The 19,691-nt window shown below is 45.5% G+C and overlaps 1 protein-coding gene across 2 annotated transcripts in view; it reads right to left on the minus strand.

The window, feature by feature from the left end:
- Positions 1–19,691, minus strand: part of SRR (serine racemase) — a 34,489-nt gene that overhangs the window by 531 nt on the left and 14,267 nt on the right. Inside the window, exons 2-7 of one of the 2 annotated variants that reach the window (XM_049782603.1) lie at positions 10,547–10,718; positions 4,639–4,765; positions 4,288–4,391; positions 938–1,057; positions 749–823; positions 22–231 (exon numbers count right to left, since the gene is read on the minus strand). In XM_049782603.1, the coding sequence (XP_049638560.1) occupies positions 22–231; positions 749–823; positions 938–1,057; positions 4,288–4,391; positions 4,639–4,765; positions 10,547–10,714 (804 nt within the window). In that variant the 5' untranslated portion in view covers positions 10,715–10,718. The remainder of the gene's footprint in view (positions 1–21; positions 232–748; positions 824–937; positions 1,058–4,287; positions 4,392–4,638; positions 4,766–10,546; positions 10,719–19,691) is intronic. The other variant, XM_049782611.1, reaches the window with a different exon arrangement.

A 19,691-nucleotide genomic window follows, 5' to 3' on the forward strand; every position in this document is an offset into this window, starting at 1 on the left:
TCCGGCCCCCAGAAACCTTACCTTAATTTCATCCTCTGTGACAGTGAAGACATCATCCACAAGGTCCCTTATAATAGGCCAGGTGTTTAATCCAATGCTGGATTTGACACCATCTGCTATAGTTTCCGGAGGGTAAGTGTTAGGAGTCAATTCCCCTTTCAGTTTGGACTGGTAGCAGTCATCTGCATTCAAGGGTTCAGCGGCGTACACCTTCACACTAGGTCTTAGTGCCTGGGAAGAGAAATGAATAGTTGATATCATAAAGCTAGCCACATTGGCCTGCAGTAAAAAAAAAAAAAAAAAATTGGAGGGGGGTGGCAGGGGAATGGTTAACCCAGAGGGGCTCAAGGGTCACTGCTAGGCACGACTCAGGATGCCAGGAATTAAACCCAGATCAGCCACATGCACATGCAGGGCAAGTGTCCTGCCCACTGTACTTACTTTGGCCCCAAGTAACATTTCTGCTTTCTCTTTGATAGATCATTTGACTTTCAAACACTTTAAATTGTATTCCTAATGCTTACCTTCAGTTGCCTAATACGTTTCTATGAATAATTTGGAAAGAATATCATCTGATTTGCATAGTAAGATGAAACAGAACAGCTTATTTGTTCTATGTAAGAAAAGTGTTGTGAGGTCAGTAGTTAGTGGGTAGGGCAAAATGTCGGGATAAAAGTATCCAGTGTACTATAATGTAAAATAAAATGCTTTATTCTTGAAATAGGTTACTTTCCAGAAGTTTTCTCACCTTAATTGTAATTGCTACTCCAGCAACCATTCCACCTCCTCCTACTGGTACTACCATTGCATCTACCAAGGGAACCTTCAGTGAGGAAAATAAATAGCCAGTTTTTATATATACATGTATAAAATAATTAGGGCTAATATAACACCAGTTTTATCAGTAGCTAGATAAGAACTATACCTAACATTTTACCTGGTTCAGCACTTCCAAAGCAATTGTCCCTTGCCCAGCTATCACTGCAGGCTCCTGATTAGGATGTATCATGATACCTTCTGTGTCTTCCATAATTCTTTTGGTAACATTTTCCCTGGACTGAAAAAATACAGCGATTACTTGAAAGTTCCCAAGTCAGAGGCCAGAGAGATAATACAGTGGGCAAGGTGCTTATTTTACATGCAACCAACCAGGATTCCATCCATGCATCCTATATGGTCCCCTGAGCACCACCACAGGTGGTTTTTGAGTGCAGAACTAGGAGTAACCCCTGAGCATGGCTGGTGTGGTTCTCCACTCCCTTCCTCCCCCCGCCCCCCAAGAAAGTTCACAAATTAGATTCAGTCATTTAAATACTTAACTAGTCATCTGCTATTTTGTTTTGGAGCTAGACATTGGTGCTTGGAGCATACTTCATTCTGCTCGTGTATCATATGTTGGGTTGGTGATCTAACCCAGATCAGCTGCTTGTAAGATAAGTGCCTAAAAGGGACTAAGAACTTATAACTTCTTTATTTCTAGTTATGTTATTTTTTTGTCTTATTTTGAGTCCATACTTTTGCAGTGCTCACGGTTTATTTTTTTTCCATGGTTTACTTCTGACTCTTCAGGAATTAGGCCTGATGGACTTGGGGAGCATTTGGGTGCTGGGTCAATTGTGTGAAAACACCTTGCCTGCTATACAAAATATTTCGAACAAGTCCTGTTGAACTCCAGAATTTCAGAGAGAGTTATGTGTTTAGATTTTGAAAACAGAATTTTTTTTTTTTTTTGGTTTTTGGGCCACACCCGGTGACGCTCAGGGGTTACTCCTGGCTATGTGCTCAGAAGTCGCTCCTGGCTTGGGGGACCATATGGGACGCCGGGGGATCGAACCGCGGTCCGTCCGAGGCTAGCGCAGGCAAGGCAGGCACCTTACCTTTAGCGCCACCGCCCGGCCCCTTGAAAACAGAATTTGTCCTTTCTGAGAAACTACTAACTGGCATTTTTTTCTTTTTTTTTTTTTTTTTTTTTTTTTTGGTTTTTGGGCCACACCCTGTGACGCTCAGGGGTTACTCCTGGCTATGCGCTCAGAAGTTGCTCCTGGCTTCTTGGGGGACCATATGGGACGCCGGGGGATCGAACCGCGGTCCGTCCTAGGCTAGCACAGGAAAGGCAGGCACCTTACCTCCAGCGCCACCGCCCGGCCCCAAAGTATTTGTGAGTTTAATAAGGATAAGGCCAGTTGGGGCTGGAGAGATAGCATGGAGGTAAAGCGTTTGCCTTGCATGCAGAAGGTAGGTAGTTTGAATCCCGGCATCCCATATGGTCCCCCGAGCCTACCAGGAGCAATTTCTGAGCGTGGAGCCAGTAGTGGCACCTGAGTGCTGTCGAGTGTGACCCAAAAAAACAAAAACAAAACAAAAAGAATAAGACCAGAAAGGACCTGAGAGATAGGATAAGGACTAAGGTATTTATTGACTTTGCATGGCCAACCCTTGTTCAATAACTGCTGGCACTGCATATAGTACCAAGACTGCCAGCAATGATCTAGCAGAGAGAGGTAACCCCTGAATACTGCTGGGTATGGCCTAACCTGCACTCCACAAAAGAAAAATTAAGTCTGGTAGCTATAACACAATAATAGCTTGCACGATTTAAGAGTCTATGCTTGGGGCCAGAGAGCTAGCCCAGCGGCAAGACATTTGCCTTGCATGCACCAATCGAGGATGGATAGTGGTTCGAATCCCAGCATCCCATATAGTCTCCCTTGCCTGCCAGGAGTAATTTCTGAGCTCAGAGCCAGGAGTAATCCCTGAGCACTGCTGGGTGTGGCCCAAAAACCAAAAGAAAAAAGTATGCTTGATTTTTGTTTGTTTGTTTTATTTTTGGGACACCCAACAGTGCTCAAGGGTTGCTCCTGTTAGGCTAGGGGGACCATAAGGCATGCTGGGAATCAAACCTGGGTCTGTCCTGGGTCGGCAGCATGCAAGGCAAATGTTCTACCACTGTGCTATGTCTTTCTGGTCCCAAGAGTGTATACTTTAAAATAATGGCTGCTGATACTTCCCAGGTAGTCCAGTTCTGTCTGATAACCCTGGCATTCTCAGAAAGGGGAGGGTAGGTGGGTAGATTCCCTTTTCCACGTGAGCTACAACATCTGCATGTCATCCCCTACCCTCCAATAGAAATGACCCACCACAATCTTATCAAACTTCCAAGCCACCAAAAATTTTTTTTTGATCTATAGATTTTGCACTGCATGGACACATGACTTCAATATCTTACGGTGGTATCAGCACAGTAGTACACAGGAAATCTGATGAGAAAGTTTTGTGTGTGTGTGTGTTTTGTGGTTTTTGGGTCACACCCGGCAGTGCTCAGGGTTACTCCTCGATCCATCCTCAGAAATTGCTCCTGGCAGGCACGGGGGACCACATGGGACACTGGGATTCGAACCAATGACCTTCTGCATGAAAGGCAAACGACTTACCTCCATGCTATATCTCTGGCCCCTGAGAAAGTTCTATGGAAATCTGTCAACCTCAATGAGCCTAAACAGTAACACAGAAGTCTCCAATTACAGCTAGTAAATCCCCTAACCACTACCAGGAATAATCCTTGAGCATTATGGGGTGGAGGTGGTTAAAAAAAAAAAATTGGTTTTAGACATTAAACCAAAAGATAAAGTAAAGTGAATAAAAAGGGTGAGAAGATTAAAACAGAAGATCAGATATTCAAATGAGAGACTGGAAAGACTAAAGTTAAAATGATACGAAATGAATATCATATCAGTTAACTACTGAATGTTTGGGTGAAAGGTAAAGCCCAGTTTGGAATCAATTGGAGTATAAAATTTTAAACTATGAGACTAATGAGATTATGTAGATGCAACCAGTAAGCCAAGAGTCTCAAACTCATTTACCTGGGGGCTGCAGGAGGCAAAGTCGGGGTGATCCTTGAGTGCAAAGTCAGTAGTAAGCCTTGAACATTGGGTGGTGTGACCCAAACAACTAAAACAAAACAAAGCAAAAAAAGATTCCTCTAGGTCAGGGCCACAAAATGTTGTACGGAGGGCCACAAATGGCCCATGGGCCGCGAGTTTGAGATCCCTGCCAGTAAGCCCTTTATTTGATAAATTGGGTTATTTGTTTGGTTGTTTTTTTGGCCACATCTGGCTGTCTTCAAGACTCTCTCCTGGCTCTGCGCTTAGGAATCTCTCCTGATAGTTATTGGGACCATGTGGCATACTGGAGATTGAGCCCAGGTTGACTACATGCAAAGAAGCATTATATATCTGCAGTTCCTCATTTAACAGTTAAGGTAACACTAAATATTGTTTTCCTCACCTCATCACTTTGTTCACTGTAAGCAATAGAGGCTCCATAGGCTTGAATTGCCAATTTTTTACAGTTGGGAGCCGTTTGGGGTACCACAATATAGGCAGGGATCCCTGGGAAGGAAAAATATGTTTAGTATAAGTAAGGCAAACTTACAAAGGATGATATTGCTAAACTGCTCTATAAATATATTTTCAAATTAATACAGTTTATACAAGTAAGATGAAAGAATTCTGTTTGGTTACCTGTAATGAGTGACAAATTTACTTTTCATCACTCATATCAAACTCACTTAAAGTAAATGATATTTCCAATTCCTTTGCTGATCCTACTCATTTTCCTGAGAAAGAAATCAAGTACCTTCCAACTTGGCAGCATAGGCAAGAGCCTGTCCATGGTTTCCACTACTGTGAGTAACAACCGCTTTGGGCTTCTCCTTTGATGTGGCAGAAATCAAGCTTCTGATTGCATTCAGGGCACCACGAATCTGGAAAAGGGATAGTGAATTCACACATTTGAATTTCTTTGTTTTTGAACTACATCTGGTACTGCTCAGGACTGACATCTGGTTCTACACCGGATCATTCCTGGCAGGGTTCAGAGAACCTTTTGGGGTGCCTAGGATCAAACACAGGTCAACCATATGCAAGGCAAATTCCCAATCTCCAGCCCCCCTGAATTTATTTTTCTTATCAGAAAAATCAAGGAGCAAGGGCCCGAGCAATAGCACAGCGGCAGGTTGTTTGCCTTGCACGCGGTCATGCAAGGGCAGACTTGGGTTCAATTCCCAGAATCCCGTATGGTCCTCTGAGCCTGCCAGGAGCTGTTTCTGAGTGCAGAGCCAGGAGTAACCGGAGTGCTTCTGGATGTGGCCCAGAAACCAAAAACCAAACTAAATAAATAAATGAAGGAGGTACTGGAGCAATGGCACAGTAGTAAAGCGCTTGCCTTGCAGGTGGCCAACCAATGTTTGATCTCTGGCATCCCATATTGTTACCCAAGTCTGCCAAAAGTAATTTCTGAGCTCAGAAACAAGAGTAACCACTGAGCTTCGTAGGATATGGCCAAAACAACAAAATCAGTTTTACTATACTTTCCAATTTGGGGGGTGAGGCGGGCGCACACCTAGCAGTGCTCAGGATTTGCTCCTAATCTAGAATCTGGAATCATTCCTGATAGTTTTGGGGGACCATATGGGATTCTGAACATCAAACCCGGGTAAATTTATGTGGCAAGGCAAGCTCCCTATTTGCTGTATTATCATGCTCCAACCCCTACATTTTCCAATTCTGCAAATCCAATCTACTAAGACATTTTTTGCTTGATTATTTTTGTTTGTTTTGTTTTGTTTTGGGGGCCACACACATTTGATGCTCAGGGGTTACTCCTAGCTAAGTGCTCAGAAATTGCCCCTGGCTTGGGGGAACCATATGGGACGCCAGGGGATCAAACCGTGGTCTTTCCTTGGCTAGTGCTTGCAAGGCAGACACCTTACCTCTAGCGCCACCTCACCGGCCCCTGTTTGATTTTGGTTTTGAAGCTAGACCCAGCAATGCTCAAGGTTTACTCTTGGCTCTGTGATTAGGGATTTCTCCTTAGGGTACTTTCAGGGATTGAATCTGAGTCAGCTGCCTGCAGGTTTCTTATGCACTATATTGTCTCTGGTTTATGTCACTAAATCTGACTTATAAATGTTTAAATGTTTTTAATTTTAGTTGTTTAAGCATTTAATTTTTTTATTTTATGAATTTTGGGCCACACCCGGTGACACTCAGAGGTCACTCTTGGCTCCGTGCTCAGAAACTGCTCCTGGCAGGCTCGGGGGACCATATGGGATGCCGGGAATCCAACACGGGTTCATCCTGGGTTGACTGCATGCAAGGCAAAAGCCCTGCCACTGTGCTATTGTCTGGCCCCAATTTAAAAAAATTTTTTATAGGGGCCGGGCGGTGGCGCTGGAGGTAAGGTGCCTGCCTCGCCTGCGCTAGCCTAGGACGGACCGCGGTTCGATCCCCCGGCGTCCCATATAGTCCCCCAAGAAGCCAGGAGCAACTTCTGAGCGCATAGCCAGGAGTAACCCCTAAGCGTCACAGGGTGTGGCCCAAAAACCAAAAAAAAAAAAAAAAAATTTTTTTTTATTTGGTTTTTGGGTCACGCCCTGTGACACTCAGGGGTTACTCCTGGCTCTGTGCTCAGAAGTCGCTCCTGGCAGGCTCAGTGGACCAAATGGGATGCCAGGGAATTGAAGCCAGGTCTGTCCCAGGTTGGCCGCGTGCAAGGCAAACGCCTTACTACTATGCTATCGCTCCAGCTCCCCCAATTTTAAAATTGTAAATGTTGGGACCAGAGAGATAGCACAGTGTTAGGGCATTTGCCTTGCAAGCGGCCCACCCAGGACCAAAGGTGGTTCGAATCCCAGCATCTCATGTAGTCCCCTGTGCACCACCAGGTGTGGCCCAAAAACCAAAAAAAAAAAAAAAAATGAAATGGTAAATGTTGGGGCCATAGTAGTAGCACAGTGGTAGGGCTGTTTGCCTTGCATGCGCCAACCATGGACAGACTCCGGTTTGTTTCCTGGCATCCCATATGATCCCCTGAGCCAGGAGCAATTTCTTTTTTTTGTTTGTTTGTTTTTGTTTTTGTTTTTTTGTGTTTTTTTTATTTACTTTTTTTTTTGTTTTTTTTTTTTTTTGGGGGGGGGTCACACCCGGCAGCGCTCAGGGGTTACTCCTGGCTTCACGCTCAGAAATCGCTCCTGGCAGGCTCGGGGGACGATATGGAATGTCGGGATTCGAACCACTATCCTTCTGCATTAAAGGCAAATGCCTTACCTCCATGCTATCTAGCCAGCCCCATATGTTTTGTTTGTTTCTTTTTTGGGGGAAAACACCCAAAGTGCTTGGAGGATTCAGTAATGGGGATTATACTCAGAACTCCTGCATGGAAAACATGCACTAACAATTCTTATCTCTGGCCCATCTGTTGTTTCTAACCTCCATTCCCTAATCTGTCTAAAAGTGCTAATCTTGTGGAAGCTGGTTTTGACTTTTTTTGGGGGGAGGGAGGCCATATCCGGTGACACTTGGGGGGTTACTCCTGTCTCTGCACTCAGAAGTCACCCTGGCTTTAGGGGACCATATGGGACGTCAGGGGATCAAACCGAGGTCTGTCCTTGGTCAGCCGCGTGCATGGCAAAAGCTCTACTACAGAGGCTTTGCTCTGGCCCCATGAGCCAATCGTGACTCAATCCATGATTAGCATAGTCCTTTGAGCACTGTCAGTTGTGGCCCTGACCTTCCTTTCTCCACCAAAACTGCAAATTCTCAGAGCCACTCTAGACATACCAGAACAAAAAAGTCCAGGATGGGGACCCAGAAATATGTTTTAATAAGTTCTCAGGTGATTTGATCCTAGGTTAGCCGCATGCAAGGCAAACACCCTACCACTCCAGCCCCTGGTTTTGGCTTTTTGTGCCACACCTGAAGGTGGTTAGGAGACTACCATGTCTCATCAACCTTATTCCCCATAACCAGTGATACTCAGGGGTTACTCCTGGCTCTGTTTTCAAGAATCACTCTTGGAAGGCTTGAGGGACCATATGTAATGTCAGGGGCCAAACCTAGGTCGGCCTTATGCAAGGCAAGCACCTTACCCACTGTGCTATTGCTCCAGCCTTCAACCTACTTCTTTTTGTTTTGAGATTTTGGGATCCACCAAATTGATATGTCAGGGCTACTTCTGGTGGTACCGGGAGGACCATTACAGTAGTGGGTATTGGACCAGGGTATAACACATACAATGCAAGTGCTCCCTTTCTTAGCTCTTTATTCACTGAAAAGAATCTTAAAGATCAACTAATGGTAAGAAAATTTAAGAGTATCTCCTGATTGTGCTCAGAGGTTGGTGTGGTAAACATATAGGGTTGATTACTTGCAAGGCAAGGCAAGTACTTTATTCTATTACACTGGCTCTTAAACTGGTCTTTTCGTTTGTTAGTTTTTTGGGGGTCACACCAGCAGTGTTCAGGGGTTACTCCTGGCTCTGCTCAGAAGTCACTCCTGGAAGTTTCAAGGGACCATATGGAATGCCACGGATTGAATCCGGGTCTGTCCCTGGTTGTCTGCGTGCCAGGCAAACACCCTATCACTATGCTATTGCTCCGCGCTCCCTTAAACAGGTCTGATACTGACTAATCACACTCCCATTTTATTTTTAGTAGACCAGGTTTTTTTTAATTTAATTTAATTTTATTTTTTATTTTTGGGTTACACCCGACAGCACTCAGAGGTTACTCCTGGCTCTGTGCTCAGAAATCGCTCCTGGCAGGCTCGTGGAACCCTATGGGATACCAGGATTCGAACCACCAACCTTTTGCATGAAAGGCCTTACCTCCATGCTATCTCTCCGGTTTGTAGACCAGGTTTTTAATCTATTGTCTTGATTTAATTATTAAAAGGTTCACTTTCATGTCAATGGGCCCTACTTTAATGGTTATATGATCACTAATGAGAAGAAACTGAACTTGAATAAAACTGATTCACTAGAAGTATGATATCAGGACTTGATCAAAGGAAATTTTCTTTATTTTCTTTCTATTTTTTGTTTTTGTTTTTGGGTCACACCCGGCAGTGCTCAGGATTTACTCCTGGCTCTGCACCCAGAAATCACACTTGGCAGGCTCGGGGGACCATATGGGAATAGAACCCAGGTCCGTCCTGGGTCAGCTGTGCGTAAGGCAAACGCCCTACTGCTGTGCTATCGCTCTGGCCCCCGAAGGAAATTTTCTACAACTCCTTTTCAGCATAAAATGTGATAATTCTGGGGGCCGGAGAGACAGCATAGCAATTTCTGAGCAAAGAGCCAGGAGTCACCCCTGAGCACTGCTGGGTGTGACCCAAAAACAAACAAAAAAAGTGATAATTATGGGGCCGGAGCACTAGCACAGAGGTAGGACGTTTGCCTTGATTGTGGCCAACACAGAACGTGACACCAGTTTAATTCCTGGTGTCCCATATGGTCCCCTGAGCTTGCCAGGAACTATTTCTGAGCGCAGAGCCAGGAGTATCACCTGAGTGCCATTGGGTGTGACACCCCCCCCCCACGAAAAAAAGTAGTAATTCTACTTCACTGGGTAGTCAGGAGGACAAATACTGTTTTGTTTTATTGAATTACCCTGAGATACAAAGTTACAAAGTTTTACAATTAAATTCACTCACATAGTATTCAAGCTCTATCCTTGACCAGTGTCCACTACCTTCCACCACTGTCCCCAGATTCCCTCCCACCACCACCCCAGGCTACCTCTAAAGCTGACACTTTTTTTTTTTTTAATAATGCCAGTTAGAAGGCTAAGAAGGCATTTTTATTTATTTATTTATTGGTTTGTGGGTCACACCTGGTGGCTCTCAGGGGTTACTCCTGGCTCTACGCTCAGAAATAGCTCCTGGCAGGCTCGGGGACCATATGGGATGCTGGGATTCGAACCACCATCTTTCTGCATGCAAGGCAAATGCCCTACTTCCATACTATCTCTTCAGCCCCAGGGCTAACACTTCTTTTTTTTGTTTGTTTGTTTGTTTTTTGGTTTTTAGGCCACACCTGGCAGTGCTCAGGGGTTACTCCTGGCTGTCTGCTCAGAAATAGCTCCTGGCAGGCACAGGGGACCATATGGGACACCGGGATTCAAACCAACCACCTTTGGTCCTGGATCGGCTGCTTGCAAGGCAAACGCCGCTGTGCTATCTCTCCAGGCCCGGGGCTAACGCTTCTTTTCATCTTTCCTTGTAAGCACTCTGGTGGATCAAAAAATTTTATACATAAAATATTTTATTTTATTTTTTATTTTATTTATTTATTATTGGCCACACCCAACAGTGCTCAGGGATTACTCCTGGCTCTGTACTCAGAAATCGCTCCTGGTTGGCTCAGGGGACCATCTGGAATACTGGGATTCAAACCACCATCTGTCCTGGGTCAGCTGCATGCAAAGCAAATGCCCTACCACTGTGCTATCTCCAGCCCCACATAAAATATTTTAAAAGGCAAAGGGCAGAAGAAATAGCTCAGTGATAGGGCGTTTGTCTTGCATGCAGCTGATTCAGCATGGATAGTGGATCCCGGCATCCCATGTCATCCCTCATGCTTGCCAGGTGCGATTTCTGAGCGCAGAGCCAGGAGTAACCCCCGAGCGCTGCCGTATGATCCAAAAACAAAAACAAAAAAAAATTTTTTTAAAGGAAAATAATATACTACCAAGATGGGTTGTTACCTTAAAAGATCCTGTTTTCTGGAAGAGTTCACATTTGAAAAAAAGATTGCGCCCTGTTGCTTGATTCAAAGTGGAGTTTGTTAATACTGGTGTGAGGTGAACAAAATCTTGAATGTTGATAAGAGCTTTTTCGACATCAGCAAAGGAGATGCAGTACTGAGCATTCATGGTTCTGAAATGCAAAAACAAGGAAGGGGATCAAAGCAAAGCCTGAGATAATGTGTTTATTGAAAGAGATTTGAAAATGCAGATCATAAATAAACAACACCAAGTTGTTCTTCAAGTCTGTATTTTGCTTATTTGTCTTTGTGATCTTTGTTTTGTTTTTTTTTTGGGGGGGTTTGATTTTGGGTCATTCCCAGTAGTGTTCAGGCTTACTCCTGACTGTGAATTTAGGGATCACTTCTTGCAGGGTTCAGAGGACCATATGAAGTGGTGGGAATTGAACCTAGGTCAGCTACATAAAAGGTAAATACCCTACCTGCTTTCCATAGATTATATATCTGAGTGCAGAGCTAGGAGTAACCCCTGAGCCCCACCAAGTGTAACCCAAAAACAAACAAACCTGGCAGGCTTAGGACCATATGGGATAATGGAGACTGAACCTGGGTCAGCTGCATGCAAGGCAAACACCCTACCCACTGTGATATTGTTTTATCCCTCTAAGTTTTATTCAATAAAAACTATCCTTTTCTTTTTTTCTGGTTTTAGTTTTGGGCCACACTTGGCAGTGCTCAAGGGTTACTCCTGGCTCTGCGCTCAGGAATCACTCACGGTAGGATCAGGAGACCATATGGGAATGCTGGTATTCAAACCAAGGTTGGCACCCTACACTCTGTATTATTGCTCTGGCCCCTAACTAAAAAATATCATCTTTGTTTAGAGGTACAGCTGGTAGGGGTTTTGCCTTGTACCCAGCTCACTCAAGTTCAATATCCAGCATCCCATATCCTATATGGTCCCCTGAGCACTCCCAGGAGTAATTACTGAGTGCAGAACCAGGAATAATCCTTGAAACCTACAGGTGTGGGTCCCCTCCCCTCAAAAAGAACTTATGTTGGGGTCAGAGCAGTGGTGCAAGCGGTAGTGCTTCTGCCTTGCTTGTACTAACCTAGGACAGATTGTGGTTCAATACCCCGGTGTCCCATATGGTCCCCCAAGCTAGGAGCGATTTCTGAGCGCATAGTCAGGAGTAACCCCTGAGCGTTACTGGTGTGGCCCAACCCCCCCAAAAAAAAAACCCTTATCTTGGTTTTCTTTTTGTTTGTTTTTTTTTTTTGGGGGGGGGAGGCACACCTGGCAGCAACTCCTGGGTTTACTCCTGGCTCTGCACTCAGAAATTACTCCTAGCAGGCTCAAGGACCATATGAGATCCAAGTCTGAACCTGGATTAGCCGCTTGCAAGGCAAACACTCTAACTGCTGTGCTATTGCTCTGGCACTTGCTTTATTTTATTTATATTTGTTGTTGGGTCACACCACACCAGTAGTGCTCAAGGTTTACTCCTGTCTTCCATTTTATTAACACTCCAGTCCCCAAACTTATCTTGCTTTTAAAAATAAAAAGCAGGGGCCAGAGTGATAACACTCTATCTAGACCCCTGAGCACCACTAGGTGTAGCCAAAATAATCAAATAAATAATAAATAGGGGCCGGTGAGGTGGCGCTAGAGGTAAGGTGTCTGCCTTGCAAGCGCTAGCCTAGGAAGGACCATGGTTCGATCCCCCGGTGTCCCATATGGTCCCCCCAAGCCAGGGGCAATTTCTGAGTGCTTAGCCAGGAGTAACCCCTGAGCATCAAACAGGTGTAGCTAAATAAATAAATAAATAAATAAATAAATAAATAAATAAGATAGGGAGCCAAAAAAAAAATGATAGGGAGCCAAAGCGATAGAGCAACGGTAGGGCATTTGCCTTGCACGCAGTTGACCCAGGACAGACCTGGGTTCGATCTCCGGCATCCCATGTGGTCCCCCAAGCCAGGAGTGATTTTTTTTTTGTTTTTGGGTCACACCCAGCAACACTCAGGGGTTACTCCTGGCTCTATGCTCAGAAATCTCCCTGGCAGGCACAGGGGACTATATGGGATGCTGGGATTCGAACCACCGTCCTTCTGCATGAAGGCAAATGCCTTAACTCCATACTATCTTGCCAGGAGTGATTTCTGAGCGCATAGCCAGGAGTAACCCCTGCGCATCACCAGGTGTGGCCCAAACACACACACACACACACATAAAAATAAAAAATATTGTCTTTATTTGAATGCATATCTCCTTTGCTTGTCTCTATTTCCACTCTTGAGAGACCTATGTTCTTCTCGTGAAAACATATCTTCTCATATGTCCCCTCATATCTTTAATTATCTTTAATTTTAGAGGGGCCCCAATCAACAGTGCTCAGGTAACCTTGACTCTGTCCTCAGGGTCACTCCTGAAGGGCTTGGAGGACCATATGGGATGCTGGACATCCAACCTAAGTCAGCCTCATGCAAAGCAAGCACTTATCTGCTGTACTATTACTCCAGAATTGTAATTTTTAATATTGTTTCAATATTTTATATTTCAACAAATAATTTTCGGGGCCAGAGAGTTAGCACAGCGGTAGGTCATTTGCTTGCAGAAGGACGGTGGTTTGAATCCCGGCATCCCATATGGTACCCTGAGCCTGCCAGGGGCAATTTCTGAGTGTAGAGCCAGGAGTAGCCCCTGAGCGCTGCTGGTGTGACCCAAAAATCAATAAATAATTTTCAATATTATACCTCCATTTTTTTTATACCTCCATTTTTTAACGTGTGTGTGTGTGTGTGTGTGTGTGTGTGTGTGTGTGTGTTAGTGCTGGGAATCGTACTCAGGACCTCACCTGTGCTAAGTAAATGTATGACCTCTTTTTCATGTGGGGGACAGCTGGTAGTGCTTGGGTCATTTCTAGCATGGGGGAGCATGGAGTGCTGGGATCAAACCCAAGTTGGCCACTTGCAAGGCAAGTGCCCTACCCTCTATACTATTGATCTGGCCTCAAATGTTTGAATTTTACATAGCATCTCAGTCACAATTTTAATAATTTTTATTGATATACTTCTTTGTTTTGGGTTTTTGGGCTCATACTCTGTGGTGTGTAAGGGTCCTACTTCTGTGTTCACAGGAATCACTCATGGCAATGCTTCGGGGACCATACCCAGTCCAGAGATTGTACTTTGGGTCAACCACTTACTCACAGTCTCTAGACCCTTTTTTTTTTTTTTTGTAGGTTGGTTTTGGGGTTTCTTTTTTTTTTTTTTTTTGGTTTTTGGTTTTTGGGCCACACCCGGTGGTGCTCAGGAGTTACTCCTGGCTGTCTGCTCAGAAATAGCTCCTGGCAGGCACAGGGGGACCATATGGGACACCGGGATTCGAACCAACCACCTTAGGTCCTGGATCGGCTGCTTGCAAGGCAAACACCACTATGCTATCTCTCCAGCCCGGTTTTGGGGTCTTACCTGGTAGCATTCAGAGGTTACCTGGTGGCACTCAGAGGCTCTGCACTCAGGAATCACTCCCGGAAGGATCAGGAGCCATATGGATTGCTGGGAATTGAACTGGTCAGCCACATGCAGGCAAATGCCCTGTACTATTGCTCCAGTCCCTATTATTATTTATTGTACTAGCCCTGAAGAAACTTTTTTGATAGCTTTGGTTATCCCTTCGTCATAAATATACAACTTAAAAAAACTTAATATGGGGCCAGAGAGATAGCATGGTACAAGTAGGGCATTTGCTTGCAAGCGGAAGGACGGTGGTTTGAATCCCAGCATCCCATATGGTCCCCTGAGCCTGCCAGGAGCGATTTCTGAGCATAGAGCCACAGTAACCCCTACCGATGTGACCAAAGAAAAAAACAACTTTATAGTTTATATATTTTTTTCATTACACCCATGACTCAGGGACAACTCCTGGCTCTGAGCTCAGTGATCACTCCTGGTGGGACTCAGAAGACGTTATTGGGCGTTGAGCATCTTACTCTGGTCAGTGCATAAAAGGCAAATGCCCTTCCCACTATACTATCTCTTTGATCCCAGTAGTATGTATTTATTAATCTTTGGGCCACACCTGGCAATGTTCAGGGGTTACTCCTGGTTCTGGACTCAGGAATGCTAGCAGTGCTTGGGGGATCATATGGGCTGACAGGGATTGAACCTAAGTTGCTATGTGCCAGGCAAGTGCCCTATCCACTGTACTATCATTCTGGTTGCTTTTGTTTGTTTGTTTTTGGGTCACACCTGCAGCACTCAGGGGTTATTCCTGGCTCCATGGTCAGAAATCACTCCTGGCAGGCCCGGGGGACCATATGGGATGCCAGGATTCGAACCAATGACCTTCTGCATGCAAAGCAAACACATTACCTCCATATTATCTCTTCGGTCCCATGCTGCCTATGATTTATTTTTACTTTTTTGTTTGTTTTTAGGGCCACACCCAGTGATGCTCAGGGGTTACTTCTGGCTTGGGGGACCATATGGGACGCTGGGGGATCGAACCAAGGTCCGTCCTGGGTCAGCTGCGTGCAAGGCAAATGTCCTAATGCTGTGCCACTGCTCTGGTTCCTATTTATTTTTACTTTGAATTATTTACTGAGCCATAACCATTAGTACTCGGGGCTCACTCGTGGCTTTGCATTCAGGAATTACTTCTGGCAGTGCTCAGGGGACCATATGTGATACAGGGGATCGAACCTGGATCGATTATGTGCAAGGCAAGTACTCTAACCCACTGTACTATGTCTCCAGCCCCTGTATTACTTCTTTTTTTTTTTTTTTTTTTTTTTTGGGTCACACCCAGCGGTGCTCAGGGGTTACTCCTGGCTGTCTGCTCAGAAATAGCTCCTGGCAGGCACGGGGGACCATATGGGACACCGGGATTCAAACCAACTACCTTTGGTCCTGGATTGGCTGCTTGCAAGGCAAACGCCACTGTGCTATCTCTCCGGGCCCTGTATTACTTCTTTTAATTTAGTTTTTGGTCAATAACTGGCTGTGCTCAGAACTTACTCTTGGTTCTGTGCTTAGGAATCTCTCAAGGCAGTGCTTGGAGTACCTTATAAGGTATACAAGGAAAGCTTTCTACCTGTTCTACTTTTCAGTCCCACCAATAGTATTTTTTTTTTTGGGTCACACCCGGCAGTGTTCAGGGGTTACTCCTGGCTATCTGCTCAGAAATAGCTCCTGGCAGGCTCGGGGACCATATGGGATGCTGGGATTTGAACCACCATCCTTCTGCATGCAAGGCAAATGCCTTACCCACATGCTATCTCTCTGGCCCCTCCAATAGTAAATTTTTGGGGCCCCATACTTGGTGCTCAGGGCTTACACCTAGCTCTGCATTCAGGGATCACTTCTTAAATTTCTGGAGAAACCATAGTAGGTGCTGGGAATTGAATCTGGCTTAGCTACCAGCATGGCAAGCTCCTGCCCCACTGTACTATATCTTTGCTCTTGCTCTAAAGTAATTTTTTGTTTTTGGGTCACACCTGGCTGTGCTTAGGATTTATTCCTGACTCTGCACTAAGGGATCTCTCCTGGTGGGCCCAGGAGACCATCTGGGAACCAGGGATTGAACCATAGTTGGCTGCATGCAAGACAAGTGTCCTACCTGCTGTATTATGCTCTACATCCCCATATATATATATTTGTTTGTTTTGGTTTTTGAGTCATACCCAGCAGCGCTCAGGGGTTACTCCTGGCTCTACGCTGAGAAATTGCTCCTGGCAAGCTCCGGGGACCATATGGGCTGCCAGAATTTGAACCACCATCCTTCTGCATGCAAGACAAACACCCTTGTCTTCATGCTCTCTCCGGCTCCATACACACACACACACACACACACACACACACACACACACACACATACATATATACATTTATATACACATATATGTTAATAATACTAGCTTTACTCTGTTGACCACTTAAGATGCACATACATTGTTTTGGTTTTTAGTTTTGGGCCACACTTAGGGGTGCTCAGGGGTTACTCCTGGCTCTGCACTCAGAAATTACTCCTGGGGGCCAGAGAGATAGCATGAAGGTAGAGTGCTTGCTTTTTTTTTTTTTTTTTTTTTTGGTTTTTCGGGCCACACCCGTTAGATGCTCAGGGGTTACTCCTGGCTACGCGCTCAGAAATTGCCCCTGGCTTGGGGGGACCATATGGGACGCCGGGGGATCGAACTGTGGTCCTTTCCTTGGCTAGCGCTTGCAAGGCAGACACCTTACCTCTAGCGCCACCTCGCCGACCCCGGGTGCTTGCTTTTCATGCGAAAGGATGGTGGTTCGAATTCCGGCATCCCATATGGTCCCCCGAGCCTGCCAGGAGTGATTTCTTTTTTTTTTTTTTTTGATTTTTGGGCCACACCCGGTAATGCTCAGGGGTTACTCCTGGCTATGTGCTCAGAAGTTGCTCCTGGCTTGGGGGACCATATGGGACACCGGGGGATCGAACCGCGGTCCGTCCAAGGCTAGCGCAGGCAAGACAGGCACCTTACCTTTAGCGCCACCACCCGGCCCCCAGGAGTGATTTCTGAGTGTAGAGCAGGAGTGACCCCTGAGCGCTGCCGGGTGTGACCCAAGAACTAAAATCAAAAAAGAAACCATTCCTGGCAAGCACGGGGGACCATATGGGATGCTGGGAATCGAACCACTATCCATCCTGGGTTGGCTTTGTGCAAGGCAAATGCCCTGCCACTGTGATATCTCTCTGGCCCCCAAAAGGCTAATACTTTTTTTGGACGGGCCATATCTGGTGACTCTCAGGGGTTACTTCTGGTTATGTGTGCTCAGAAATCGCTCCTGGCTTGGGGGACCATATGAGACTCGGGGGATCGAATCGTCCTAGGCTAGCACAGGCAAGGCCCTTACCACTTGCACCACTGCTCCAGTTCCCAAAAGGCTAATACTTTTTTAAGAATTTGTCATGAACTAGATAAAAAAAAGTATTTCCTAGCTCTCTAGATATTTAGACTACCTTTCTGGATCTAAGTTTAATACCATAACTCCTTCTTTTGTTTTTGGGCCACACCCGGGTCACTCCTGGTTGTGCTCTCAGAAATCATTCCTGACTTGGGGGACATATAAGATGCTGGGGATTGGGGCCGGGCGGTGGCGCTAAAGGTAAGGTGCCTGCCTTGCCTGCGCTAGCCTTGAACGGACCGCGGTTCGTTCCCCCGGTGTCCCATATGGTCCCCCAAGCCAGGAGCAACTTCTGAGCACATAGCCAGGAGTAACCACTGAGCGTTACCGGGTGTGGCCCAAAAACAAAAAAAAAAAAAAAAAAAAGATGCTGGGGATTGAACTCAGGTCCGTCTTGAGTCAGCTGCGTGCAAGGCAAATGCCCTACCGCTGTTATTGCTCCGGTTTCTAACTCTTCTTATTCTTTGATGTTTCTTCCTTCTCATTTTTTGGCCCCACTTGGCAGCACTTGTGTTACTCCTGGCTTTGCATTCAGGAATCACTCCTGGCAGGCTTGGGGGACAATATGGTATGCTGGAAATCAAACCTGAATTGGCTGTGTGCAAGGCAAATGTCCTATATGCTCTATCATTTGGCTTTCATTTTCTTTTTTTTTTTGTATTGTTTTGGTCACACCCAGCAGTGTTCAGGGGTTACTCCTGGCTCTATGCTAAAATAAATCACTCCTGGCAGGCTCAGGGGACCATATAGGATGCCGGAATTCGAATCACCATCCTTCTGCATGAAAGGCAAACACCTTACATCCATGATCTCTCTCCAGCCCCAATGGCTCTCATTATTATTATTATTATTATTATTATTATTATTATTATTATTTTATCTTTGGTTTTGGTTTTTGGACCATACTAGGTGGCACTTGGGTTACTCCTGGTTCTGTGCTCAGAAATCTCTCCTGGGATGTTGGGGATCAAATCTGGGTTTCTCCTGGGTGGCTAACGTGATAGGCAAACACCCTACTGCTGTGCTATCACCCCAGCCTCTATTTTTTTTTTTTGGTTTTTGGGCCACACCTGGCGGTGCTCAGGGGTTACTCCTGGCTGTCTGCTCAGAAATAGCTCCTGGCAGGCACAGCGGACCATATGGGACACCAGGATTCGAACCAACCACCTTTGGTCCTGGATCGGCTGCTTGCAAGGCAAATGCCGTTGTGCTATCTCTTCGGGCCCTATTTTTATTTTGGGCCACACTCAATGATGCTAAAGTCTTGGCTCTTGTTTGGGAATTGGTTTTCAGGCCACATCCGGTGGTGCTCAGGGTTAATCTTGGCTCTGAGCTCAGAAATTACTCCTGGCAGGGTTGGGGGATCATATGGGATGCTGGGAATTAAACCCTAATTGATACTGGATTGGCCACATGTAAGGCAAATGTCCTACTCAATGTAATGTCATTCCACACCATAGCCCTTATATCATATTTTTTTAGTTTTTGGGCCACACCCAGTGGCACTTAGGGTTACTTCTATCTCTTCACTCAGAAATCGCTCCTGACAGGCTTGGGGTACCATATGGGATGCCAGAGATCAAACCCGGGTCCTTCTTGGGCCAGCAGCATGCAAGGCAATGTTCATAAAAATAAGCATAAACCATAAATTCATGCAAAGTTATAGAACCACTGTGCTATCACTCCAGTCTCACCTTTTTCTTTTAAAAAACCATTATTTATTTTTTATTTTTGGGCCACACCAGGCCGTACTCATGACTTACTCTTGGCTCTGCACTCATAATTTTTGTTTTGGGGCCACATCCAACAATTCTTAGGGGTTAATCTTTTTTGGGGGGGCCACACCTGGTGGTGCTAAGGTTCATTCCCGGCGGTGGCGAGGATTGAACCTGGGTCAGCCGTGTACAACCGCTCTACCCACTCCATTTTTCAGGGGTTACTCTTGGCTATGCACTCAGAAAGCATTCCTGATGGTGCTTGTGATGCCATATAGAATGCAGGGTATTGAACCCGGGTTAGCTGTACATGCAAGGATATCTACCTACCCTACCTGCTGTACTATGGCTTCAGTCCCTCATGTATAACTCTTTGGCAGGTTCGGGGAACCTAAGGGGTATCAGGAATTAAGCCCAGGTCAGTCATGTGCAAGGCAAGTACCCTATACACTGTACTATCACTTCAGTCCCTCTGATAACTTTTTTAGTGTTGTC

Source organism: Suncus etruscus, chromosome 1 (assembly GCF_024139225.1).
Source record: "Suncus etruscus isolate mSunEtr1 chromosome 1, mSunEtr1.pri.cur, whole genome shotgun sequence".
In the NCBI taxonomy this organism is placed as follows: Eukaryota; Metazoa; Chordata; class Mammalia; order Eulipotyphla; family Soricidae; genus Suncus; species Suncus etruscus.